This window comes from Nanorana parkeri, unplaced genomic scaffold, assembly GCF_000935625.1.
Source record: "Nanorana parkeri isolate BGI_ZX_2015 unplaced genomic scaffold, ASM93562v1 scaffold97, whole genome shotgun sequence".
In the NCBI taxonomy this organism is placed as follows: domain Eukaryota; kingdom Metazoa; phylum Chordata; class Amphibia; order Anura; family Dicroglossidae; genus Nanorana; species Nanorana parkeri.
This window is the reverse complement of record NW_017306365.1, coordinates 1,298,182-1,310,989: the sequence shown is the minus strand read 5'-3', so window position 1 is coordinate 1,310,989 and position 12,808 is coordinate 1,298,182. Positions and strand designations below refer to the sequence as shown.

Sequence of the window (12,808 nt, the reverse complement as noted above, 5' to 3'; positions counted from 1 at the left end):
GCGTAGGGATGACTTTGTTCGAAAGGCCCTCTGTCTTTAAGGATCTGGGCTTCAACAGCCAAGCTGTTGACATCAGAGGCCAAGAAGCAGGTTGGAATGCCGGTCCTGGAGACAGGAGGTCTACACGATCCAGACGTGCCAAGAGAGTGACCCCTGGACCACAAGGTAGGATTAGAGGAACTGAGAAAGTAATAAGAAAGTTCAAGTGTTGACTCCTGGAGATTCGGGACCCATTCAAAGCTCACTGAGGAGAAGGTCCTCCAAATACCCCACTATAGGGATCCTTTGAGACCGAAGCAGAGCCAAACCAGGGGCTAGCACATTGGTGAAGACCCAAGGCACAGTGGACAGGACGAATGAAGGGCAACACATTGGTGTGTGTTCACAGCAAAACGCAGGTGGCGTTGATGGGCAGGAAAAAAGGGGGATGTTGAAATGTGCATTCTTGATGTCCAATGATTCTAGAAAGTCTCCAGGGTGATGGGAGGCAACCACAGATCAGGCAAATTTCATACAGAACTTTTGGATGTGCAGGAACGCATTGAGACTGTTTAGATCGAAAACACGTTAGAAACCCCCCTTTGCTTTGGGGACAGCTAAAAAATTGGAGTAGAATCCCTGTAATATGTCTGCCTCTGGCACAAAGACTATGACCCCGACAAAGGAGCTAATCCAGGGCACTGAAAAGATCTGTCAGTCTTTGAGGAGATTTTGGCAAGTGCGACAGAAGTGAGGAAGAGGCAGGGAGTGAAACATTCTGGACTCATCTATATCTATAGACAGACAAACACATAGACACACACGATTTGATGATATAGATTACCAAGTCCACTTTGTGGAGTAAAAATCTTTGATATATAACTTTGTTAAAGGATGAACTACTGTTGCAATTAAGTGAATACAGTATTGATGTTTTATTTTGTGAGATGCTAAGTGAAGTTAGAAGCAAAACAGGTAAAACGTTATAAAGGATTTTGCTGGTGGAAACCATGAAAAGCAAGTGTCTGTTTATGCTTGGCAGTGTCATGGAGTCTCATGATTCTCCAGAGCTTACAGGGCTTTGAACAGCAACAAGGGGAAAAGGAAAGGAGGTACACACGGGCCAAGCATGTCAAACGACTATACCCGACAGTTTTCCGTGTTCATTTGGAATATCGTTTCCAAGCCCGGACGTCTTATTTGAAGATAGATATAGAGCTGAAGGGCGTAGAAAGGAGAGCAAAGGTAAGAAGTCAGAGTCCTAAAGAGCTAAATTTCTGAGGCTCTAAGGAAAACAAAGCCCTTTTCCAAGAACATTTTCTCACCTGGGTTTCAGGATCATCAGATCCTAGGCTGGCTGCACCCAACTTCACCACCTCTGCCAGTTGTGTAATAGTGTTAGCAGATGACTGGGCAGCCTGTGCCAGCTTGTCCTGACTAGATGCAGCACCTGAAACCAGTAGCTTGGTGTCTTCTACAAGAGCTTTGGCTGTCTTAAGGATGTTTTCCCTGTGCAGAAAAAAATAATTGAATCATATATGATGCAGTTAATTCATAAAAAGGGAAGCAAATATAAAAATATGCTTAAGTTGGTAAGGTCAAGAAACATTTTTCCCCCACACAGCTTCTATGTATATGCCGATGAATGTCAAACTGAAAACTAAATACCATCTCACCTATACTGTCTGTCTAATTATGTTCTGTTCATTTGATCACTGTGTTCATGTATGATGTACAGCTCTGATTTTACTCACCTGTGGTCAGCAAAGGATTCCTTGTTTTCTGAGTTGAGTGTGCCAGCAGTGGCAAACATGATGGTGGTATCCAGATCAGCAATTATACCAGATACTGAACTGGCTGCAGTAATGCAGGCCTGTGTCCCCTTGTTACCTGCTTGAAAAGCAGTTAGAACCAGGGAAACCTAAATGCAAAGAAATATAGGTAGAGCTGTAGGCATATGAGACATATTGCTAACAAGGCTTTTCACTAATAAAGTCTAAGAACTCCCCATAATTCACCATAAATAAATATTTGCCATAGAGAAGAATATATTTTAACATACTTGTACATACTTCCTGGTCTGACCAATCAAAATAAAGAAATAAAGTGCATAATAAACATGGCCCTGTATTTGATACAAAGATACTGGTGCTTCAACTTAAAAAAAAAAAAAACCCAAAAAACCCATAGTTAATTCAAGATGTTTCTGTAAACTATCTTGGAATATAACAAGGGTGCAAAAATGGAAAAAAGGGCCTCAGTCATGAAGGGGTTAAAACCTTTCATGATGATGAATATATACAATACAAATTATACAGAATTATTTTCAAGTATATTAGTTTAGGTTTACAAAAGACCTGCACTTTTAATCAGTTGATTTAATTGATTACATCATCGATTTTATCATCTCTGAAGATTTCTCTCTGTTAGAAAATTTAACTAACAAAATATCATCACAGCTGTGCATGGGATAGATATATTTAGAGTTATTTATCAATACAGAAGGAGTCTTTTTTTAAGGCGCTGTAAGGAATCGTAACATATTAAAACATATTTTAAAAAATTGTCTGATTACAGGTATATGGTCCCAAGTTACGATAAGACATCGGATAAAAACTACTGTCATTTACCTTTTCTGTCACAGCCCGGGCACATTCAATTAATTCCCGTTTAGTGTAACTGTCAGTTGGACAAATCTGTAATGCTCCAGCTTTCTGCACCAAAAATATACAGCCATGTCCTAAATCCTGGATCCTTGTTTTAATTTGGTTACTAACCTGGAAAGAGGAAATACAATTCCCTATTAATAAAAAAAATGTAAACAAAAAGCTAGCTCATCCAATTATTCTGAAAGACCTTAAAACCCCATACATATAAAATGTACTAGTGAGGATTAATGTAAAAATACAAACTGAAACTTATCAGTGAAGTAATAATTCCAACACACTGCAAGTGTGCCAACATATGAAATGTTAAGCATGGTACACACAGTGAAATTCGATCTGTTGGCAACCCCATCAACGAAATTCAATCTGTTGGTGACTCTATCCCCTCGACAGAAGTCAATCATTAGATCGACTTATGCCAATCATGTTGGCAAATCCTCGGCTGAATGCTGCATGCAGCCAATCAGTGGCCAGTGCTTTAAGACTACAAAGCACACAGTAGGAGATTTGTCCATCCACGCTCTTTAGAGTAGATGGAGAAATCTGTTATATTTTATCATTCACTCTGCAGGTGAAAAAAAAAGGGCTGTAGAAATTAACGATTAATTACCCGATTAATCGTTAAAATTTTTGATCAATTACAATTATTTTGATCAATAATGAAAACACTCACCTCTCCGCCGGCTTCCGGGTCTTCCATATTGAGTGGGGCACGTGAGATTAATAAAGTGCTGGATTAGTGTGATCCTAGTTCATTTTATTACTTCATTGCCGTACTGTATAGGCCAATGTAGTTGGATCTGTATGTGCGTTATAATTAATCGAAATTAACCGATTTAAAAAAATTTCGATTAATCGAACACGAACATTTTATTCAGAACCAGCCCTAGAAAAAAATTAAATAAAAAGTGTATTTACTTCCTAAAGCCTGTAATCATTACACTCTACTTCTTGCATCACAAAGAAGTTAGAATGTCATTGGTGGCTGTTTGAAACATCTGAGCATCATCCGCCCAGCTGGTTTTAAATATTGTTAGAGGCAGCAAGGAGGGGGTGTCTGCACCAAAAGCAGAAGCATTCCAGGTTCACCAGATTACTAACAAGACAGAATTAGGTGACTGGTGCACTACAGCAATGCCTGTCTCTATGATAGAGGCAGCAAGGAGGGGGTGTCTGCACCAAAAGCAGAAGCATTCCAGGTTCACCAGATTACTAACAAGACAGAATTAGGTGACTGGTGCACTACAGCAATGCCTGTCTCTACAATTGTACAATCATAGAGACAGGAGCTCCAGTGGACACTAGCTCCATGTGCAATTGCCTTATTTTAATTGTAAGTGCATTTTAATCGTTTTAAATAAATTTATTCTGACATACTACACTATGGGAAGCCTTTTTTTCTCTCTCTGAGCACAAGAGAAGGTGGAAGATGGAGGAATAGTGTTACATGATTTTGGAAAGATAAGCCAGAGTTGGGAGGAATCTACCCCAATTTATTGTCAGATTAAAAACAAAGGAGAAGATTTGATGCTATATACATCAACAAAGCGCTAATTGTTCATCTGAAATATGGTGAGCAATAGGAGTTGGTGAGTGCGGCCAGATCTTGTCTTTGAGCATGGTGGAGACTGGAGCGCACTGATTCACTAATTGTTTATGCATTCACGGACGTGGTGTTGATTATAAAATTTGGAAGATACATCATCACATATTTCAAGGACTTTATTGTATCCAGAAGTAATGGACTTCACATATGGTTATGTAGATTGAGAAGGAGTTGTACATCAATTGTAAGCTTTAACACAGGATTTGTACACACTTTATGAGATGTACTAGCAGCTTTTGTTTTTTTTCTATGTTTATTATGGTTTATAGTGTCTAGACCATTAGACAAAGAGTTTTTTTCCCCAAAATTGTTTATCACTTTGTGACAATTTCACATTTCATACTATTTTTCTCACATATTAGGAATATATTGTGAGTATGTTGGGTGTACTCACCTATTAAGCACAGCTGCTCTTAGAGTATTATTTGATTCCTAGCGCAGTTTTTTTTCTAACAATACCAAAAGCAAGTTTGGAGTATGTTGCAGCTTCAGTACAATTTTTAAAAATATCCTCTATATTCTACACAGCAGTGTTCTGCGTTTTGCTTTTGTGAACTGAAAGCAAGAACCTGAAATGAGCAGGCAGCAAGCAATCTATAAGGAAACATTTCTGACCACAAAAGCTCCAGAGAGTGCCATTACATGCGGTCTACAAACCTCCTTTAATATACAGGTTTCTATTACTCTGCATAGTGTAAATCCCAAGTTCTCACCTCTTTGGGCTCAGCTGTGGCTGCTGCCATGCGACCTTGGACAGCAAGATTTCCATAGTCACTGGTTACTTGTGATGCAAGACCACCAAGCTCTTCTGGGTTTGTGACAGATTTGGTCATCTGAAAACAAAACAAATATCAGTAGCACATGAGACTTGGACCCCCTTTGTGACCACTACTTCTATATTCACTTCCAAACTGTCTAGACGTCATTCCCCCAGGACTTAAATTCTAGCGGAACTAAATAGTGCTAGCCAAATTTAAATGAATTGTGCAGTGGACATACACCAAATGAACAAAAGAAACATCCTTGTCATTTTTTCATGTAAGCACAAAATGCATTTACATTTAGAGCTCTGCTGCAATCGGTGCCACTATATTGCAGGATACCTCAGGCTTAGGCCAGCACCTCCCTTCTGTGCGAGATTATAGCCCTCCGTTTATGACAGCACCCATGTCACACACTTGCGCAGCAGACTTCTAAGAACGTTTTCATTGCATATAGTGGCAAGAATGTGCATATTACCACCACAGAAACATGTAAGTGACTTAGAAAGAGATCACTTCCAACACTACCAAAGAAAACACCACCTTAAAAGTAGTTGCACTATTCATTCTTACCATCTCTTGTGCGGTTACTGCAATAGCTTTGGAGTATTTGACACCTGTGGTCTGGTAGTCCACAAATGTTCCTGTGGGTTCTGGTGGCGTGCCCTCATCCAACTGTAAAAAGGATAATGAATAAATAAGTTACTTAAGAACGCAGTCCATTAACTGTATACATGCTGGAATATTTTACATGATACAGGTTCCTTTCTAGGAACATCTAAAAAGCAGTGGAAATATGCATCCTTTTAATTGCCTTATTATACGAGACACTACATACGCAATAGTTCAAAACCAAAAACATTATACAGATTACCACAGTGGATTATGGATCTAGATAGATCATTGGCCTGTGGAAATATATTATGTTATTAGGAATAAAAGTAATATGAGAATTAGAATTAGCTCAGTTACCCTAAAATACATAAAAATATGTTTTCTAACTTGTCTGTATAACACTGATTTTGATTGGGTGATTCAAGTTATTTTTCCTAATGTGAAAACTCGCCTTGCTCATGGCATCTGCAATGGAATCTATCATGCCTCCGACCATGCCTACTTCACTGGCAGCCTCATTCAAGGTAATCATGAGGTCATCCACTGCCTCTTTCATTAGCAGGGCTGCCTCTGCAATTGCATCATGCGTGTGCGATGCCTGTAGAAAATGGACATGTGTAAAAGCTCCGATCATAATTTATTGTAAACCCATTATACAATATACATGTGTGAAAAAGTAATACTTCAGCTTTCGTCAAAATAAAATATGAAAAAAAACCCCAGCATAAACTTTATGCATGTAAATATTTCTGAAGTTAATTTTAAATAACACTACACACTTCTGCTATATTTAAACTTAAATCATGCAAACATAGCTTTTAAAATGTATAGGAGTACTGATTGTTTACGTTCGATAGATTCTAAAAAAAATAATTAAAAAGTACATTTTAAATCATTGCCCATATTTTATCAACACTAAACTTTTTAAAATGTCTTTATTGCCTAAGTTTATTGATTGAATCCATTATAAAGATTCCACTTGAAATGATGGTTGGAAATGTAAAGACTGCTCGCGAAGTGATCCTGCACGATTTGCTCATTGACTGCTATGAATTGCTGAATCCGTTGCTCTTTTTAACTGCCATGCTTATATATGTTAAGCTGTAAAAGCTGTGATTAGCTTCCATGGCTACTTACAAATGTGAATAATCAAAGCACTTAACATTCTAGCTGCTTTTCAATTTCCCTCCTCCTTTTGCAGTCTGAGATGATCAAGAACTAGAAAAAAAATCTATTTTTTAATGTGTACCAATTAGTAGACAACTTAAGAGCACAAACGACTTGCATGAAAATCTACAGAACTATGTAATTTTAACCAGTTGCTTATGCACTAGCACAAAAGCATAGTGACTGTTCACGCTAGCAATACATAACCCATACCTTTGGATTACCTCCACCTTCCTTAGCAGCATAGAGCATCTGTAATGCAGACTCTGCCAGTGTCTTGGTTTGATCCAGCACAGTCATCTGCTGCTGATGGTCAAGAATTTTGGAAACCAGACCAACAGCAGCTTGTATCAGAGGTTCAAAGTAGCGGGCAAGTTGAGTGACCTGTGTAAACACAAAGAAATCAAGAATGTCCTCCAATTAGTAAGCACATCCATGCTGTTAAATTCTTATTATTATTTTTAGAAAAAAGAAGTCAGTCCATACTCTGAAGGTATTCAGGCACCTGTATACCCCTTATGGTACTTAATGGGTATACAGGTATTTACCGCATAGAAATATTTTATTTGAGTCCATTGAGGAGCACATACATATAGTAAATCAGATTTGTGGGTTATATGCTTCCTTCAGGAGGTGGGCTTAGGCAAACCGAGAAAAACGATAGCCAGTCCTCTCTTAACTCCACCCTTAGCCATCATGCCTCAGTTTTGTGAGCAAGCAGTACATAAGGCCAAGACACAAAAGGTGTGGAACAGTACAAAAACCCCTTTTTTTTTAAATGCATCACCTATTAAGAGACACAAGGCTATAGTAATCATAGATTATGTACATAAGCAGTCAAACTGAGGGATGGGAAACAGCCACTGAGAGATCCAATGGATGTGGACACTTACTAGAAGAATATCTGAAGGAAAAATTGGCCAGTAAAAAACAAGGCAGCAATATAAAAATTCATAAGGAAAGATGCAAAAAAAAAAAAAAAAATGGTATACAAAGGGCAAAGCAGCAACCACCATTGAGAAAAAAACAACAGGTGGAGGAAAATTTAGACCTACAGCAAAACAGGTCAATAAAAACAAGAATGTTTGTAAGGTAAAAGCTGGAACCTAGGATAGGTAATCATTGACCTTAGGAAAGTAACGTCAGACAAAGTATGTCTCAACCAAAAACAACTAATGAACAGCTGGAGGTTGAAGAAGAATACGCTTAAATCTTGAATGCAGGGAAAGGCAGATGCAAAATAAAGCAACCCTCTCAATAATAATTTAAAGGGAAAGAAGGAAGGAGACCCTCATACCGAATGACCCCATTGGTCCTGAAGTCCAGAGAGTGCCCCAAGGAGATCCACAAGTCACTGAGAGGAGACATTAAGCTTTTACGTTTGCAACTGAGAACGCAGGGAAAAAATAGTTAGAGTTTGCAGTCCTAATACACCACCTTTTGCACACAGGCATCCAGATGGCTGCTTTTCCCCACAGGAGCAACTTTAGTAACAGTGTCCAGAGCTGGTCCAATAAGAAGTTATCCATCAAAATGCAGATCAAATTTTTCTTGCAAGACAGTTCCACAGTCCAGCAGTTTAGCGAAAGGACCAAACACATGTGCACTGCCAACAGACAAATGTAGGAAACAAGGCGGCTGAACACAGCAGGAACCACAATGGAAAGACTACTTTTGAACAAAAACGTACTAAATGGGTAGAGATAGCAAGTGCTTAAGAGAAGCAAACAGCCGATTAGGGGGTTTCCGAACTGGGTAATTTGGGTCATAAGTCAAACCCTCAGCCATAAGGGCAGAGGACCCAGCCACACTTGATAGAGCCAAAGAGGTCATCCCCGAAGGCTACAGCCATCGCCACTATCAGGTGGTGCTCTACAATCAGTCCCTGACCTGCTGGTGGAGAATGTGATAGGGCACCCAACACTGCAGGACTGTGTTCCCTGTGTCTGGCAAAGCCAGCGGGAAATGAGGAATAATGGTGCCCAGCATCAAATAATAATGAGGGAGCTCCCCGTGCCAAACTCAAAAGGGACTTGGAAAGCGTTCCACAGCTAACTTAACAAGAACTGTGTCTGGAAAGTGCCCATTCCAAGCTACAAGCCCAACGCTAATTTCCAGGTTTTCCCTCTCCCCATTGAACAGCGGAGTCCAGAGGCAGCACAATTTCAAAGGCTGAGGAAAACCACACCACATAGCTGCGAGATGGTGGAAAACACCTACCCTGGGCTCACCTACAGTTTGTTTGTCAGTGTTCAGTCCTTCTGTAGGAAGCAGTATATCACTAAAGGTTTAAGATGTCCTGTGTCTTTCAATGGATGAGGAGAAAAAAATACTTCTGTATAATTCATAATTTTCACAGAAAGCAGAGTTACTGGCTTTTTCCTCTGTAACGTCTGTCACTACCTCATAGTATTTCCCAAATATCTTTTTAAACTGGGTTGCACAGTGTAACTCGAGTTGTTTAATTTACTTGCAAAGCTTTGATGGACCAGGGAATGCCACTAATATATATACCTTGTGCCCGAGCTGAGCAGCTTCTCCTCGTGCAGCTGTGGTAGTTGGATCAATAAGGTGACCAATCTCTTGAACTACAGATGTAAGTTGATCTTGGAGAGCCTAAAGCATTAAAAATATAAAAAAGGCAGAGTGAATTCTAAGACAATGCAATTGTACTTAATGGTGGGAAGCCGAGCACATGAAAGTAAAACCTACAAAATGTACATTACCAACAAACTACACCTTAATTTATATGTATAAAAGATTATCACAGAAGAGTTCAAATCACGCAGTTAGGTAACATTCACCTGCAGATTACATCTTAAAATGTAATGATAGGATGCAAAAACTAGACTTGCCATTAGTATTTGATTGCGTTTCTATTTGTTTAATGCATGTAAAAGAATGGAAGATCATGTGAAGGAACAAAAGAAGAAAGCGATGTCCTCTCATTATGTTGCCCTTTACACCCTCATTACATCAGAAAAGAGTCCTTTGGAGAGAATACACCTAACAGTGCACATCTCCACATCACAGCAGGACAGAAGAAAACAATTGCAGGGTGGTTGCCAAAAAGCTTTACATTTCAAGATACATTCACTGGACACTTTATTAGGTACACCTTGCTAGTACCAGGTTGGACCCCATTTTGTCATCAGAACTTCATTCTTTGTGGCATAGATTCAACAAGGTGCTGAAAACATTCCTTAGAGAGTATGGTCCATATGTACATGATATCATCACACAGTTGCTGCAGATTTGTTGGTTACACATCCATGAGGCCAATCTCCCGTTCCACCAGATCCCAAAGGTGCTATATTGGATTGACATCTGGTGACTGTAAAGGCCGATTCAGTACAGTGAACTCATTATGTTCAAGAAACCAGTTTGAGATGATGTGAGCTTTGTGACATGGTGCATTATCCTGCTGGAAGTAGCCATCAGAAGATGGGTACACTGTAGTCATAAAGAATATCTGTAAAAAAAAAATTAGTCAAGGCAACTGGACTTGCTGTATTTTTCTTAAAGACGTTTCACTGGTCATCCAACCAGCTTTCTCAATTCAGAATGACTTGTACAAAAAAAAAATTAGGAGTTGGGGGGGATTGTGATGATTATTATTATTATACAGGATTTATATAGCGCCAATAGTTTGCACAGCATTTTACAATATAAGGAAGACATTACAGTCACAATACAATTCAAGACAAGATGGTAAGGAAGGCCCTCCCCGTGAGGGCTTACAATAGAGGAGGGGGTTGAGGCATCTATTGTCTGCCACATACAATGCTGTTTTAACACCTCTCTCTGGGCAGGTTAATAACACCTCCTAGACTCCAATTATGCAGATGTGATCAACACTTGGTTGTGACTAACAGATTGTGTGGATTGGAGCAACATTCACCATATTTATTCCCAGATAATGTTTTAGTACAAGTCCTTCTGAATTGAGAAAGCTGCTTGGATGGCAAGTGAAAAATCTTCAAGAAACATACAGCAAGTCCACTTACCTTGACTTATTTTTGTTTTTTTTACAGATATACCATGACCTGGATGAATGAGAACCTTAAAAGGATGGACATGGTCAGCAACAATGCTCAGGTAGGCTGTGGCATTTAAATGATGCTCAATTAGTGCTAAGGGGCCCAAGTGTGCCAAGAAAATATCCCCCACACAATTATACCACCACTGCCAGCCTGAACCATTGACACAAGGCAGGATGGATCCATGCTTTAGTGTTGTTTATGTCAAATTCAGACCCAACCATCTGAATGTTGCAGCAGAAATTCATACTCCTCAGCCCAGGCAATGTTTCTCCAATCTGAAATTGTACAATTTTGTCGAGTCCTTGGGAATTTTACCCTTAGTTTCATGCTCTTAGCTGACAGGAGTGGCACCTGGTGTCGTATTCTGCTGCTGTAGCCCATCTGCTTCAAGGTTCCATGTGTTGTGCGTTCAGAGAAGCTCTTCTGCATACCTTGGTTGTAACAAGTGGTTAGTTGAGCTACTATTGCCTTTCTATCCGCTTGACCTAGTCTGGCCATTCTCCTCTGACATCAACAAGGTATTTTCACCCAGAGAGCCGCCACTTACTGGATATTTTCTCTTTTTCAGCCGATTCTTAGTAAACCCTGCAGATGGCTGTGCATGAAAATCCCAGCAGATCAGCAGTTTCCGAAATACTCAGACCAGCCCTTCTGGCACCAACAACCATGCCAAGTTCAAAGTCACGTAAATCACCTTTCTTCCCCATACTGATGCTCGGTTTGAAATTCAGCAGATCCTGACCATGTCTACATGGCTAAATGCACATGGTCCCAAAAGATGCAGCAGGTAGAATTGTAATTTTCAAATACTGCATTTCCCACAGACCTGAGCAGTCACTAAGAAAAGCAATCTATGGCAGCTGTGTCAAATATTAAATGTGGAGGGAAATACATGGTTAAATACAAATTGACAAGCAAGGTTTCTATTATTGCTGCATGTATTTTATCTTTCACCTTTATATTCCATTAATTATAATGTTTTTTTATTTTGAGGGATATGTCTTAAAGTTATATTAAAGTCAAAAGGATTTTAAGCTATTTCAAATGCTGATGAAATCACTCACAATGGATGCTGCTCCTTGATGTTTTAAAAGTTTTAGTTTACTGCAGATTCAGCTGGTCTCCTGAGCACTGGTCCTGCCTTCCTGTTTTAGAGTGCCTTCTTTCTCAAGCAGAGGGATAGTAAGAGGTGTATACTAATAAGCTGTGTGCGTCTCTACAAACACACAGACACAGCAAATCAATCTACTTCCCTCCCCCTTGGACCCCTCTCTTCCCTCCTCCAAACTAATAGATAAACAGTTGCTGAAGCCTGCTCTGTACCTTGTGATCTTGTACTGGACAGGAAGTTCAGGGAAACTGAGCTGAGATATTTGGAACAAGATGTTCAGAAACATGAGTGATAAGTGATAAGTGGTTGGGCAAAAAGTTAAAGGAATACTTTGCTGGGCAATGTATATTTGTTTGAAGTGGACTCATTATTGAAAAACAGTTTGAGTGTAATACTACTTTAACATGTTCTAATGTAATAAGCTTTTCAGAAGTCATCATTTTAACACAGTTATAGAGGGTTTCTTACACTGTGAAGCTGCACTAATGTAATACCGGTCTCTTCTGAAAGCATTTTTGCACATGCAAAACCAGGTCATACAGAGTGCTGAGAGCTTTTCAGCACATTCTCACTTTTTTTAAATATTTCTATAAAAAATAACATTCAGGTACCCCAGAGCAGATTGGCCCATTAATTATAAGGATTTGTGTGAAAATAACAGTCTGAAAATTAAATCTGTATAAAAATAAAGCATAATGGCACTTACTAATTGCTACCTTATTCTAAATCAGATTACCTGCCTAGAACACGTTTTGAAAACTATAACTTGTATAATGTATAACTATAAAACTTTTTGTTTAATATAGAAGTACATCATCTAAACTATCTTACTGACTATAGTAATATCTAAAAACTGCTAG

General features: G+C 39.1%; 1 protein-coding gene across 1 annotated transcript in view; it reads right to left on the bottom strand.

The window, feature by feature from the left end:
* TLN2 (talin 2) overlaps nt 1-12,808 on the bottom strand; it is a 183,044-nt gene that overhangs the window by 14,067 nt on the left and 156,169 nt on the right. The window contains exons 40-47 of the mRNA XM_018552804.1: nt 9,309-9,410; nt 7,008-7,178; nt 6,079-6,225; nt 5,586-5,687; nt 4,965-5,084; nt 2,610-2,756; nt 1,734-1,900; nt 1,305-1,488 (exon numbers count right to left, since the gene is read on the bottom strand). Coding sequence (XP_018408306.1) covers nt 1,305-1,488; nt 1,734-1,900; nt 2,610-2,756; nt 4,965-5,084; nt 5,586-5,687; nt 6,079-6,225; nt 7,008-7,178; nt 9,309-9,410 — 1,140 coding nt within the window. The remainder of the gene's footprint in view (nt 1-1,304; nt 1,489-1,733; nt 1,901-2,609; nt 2,757-4,964; nt 5,085-5,585; nt 5,688-6,078; nt 6,226-7,007; nt 7,179-9,308; nt 9,411-12,808) is intronic.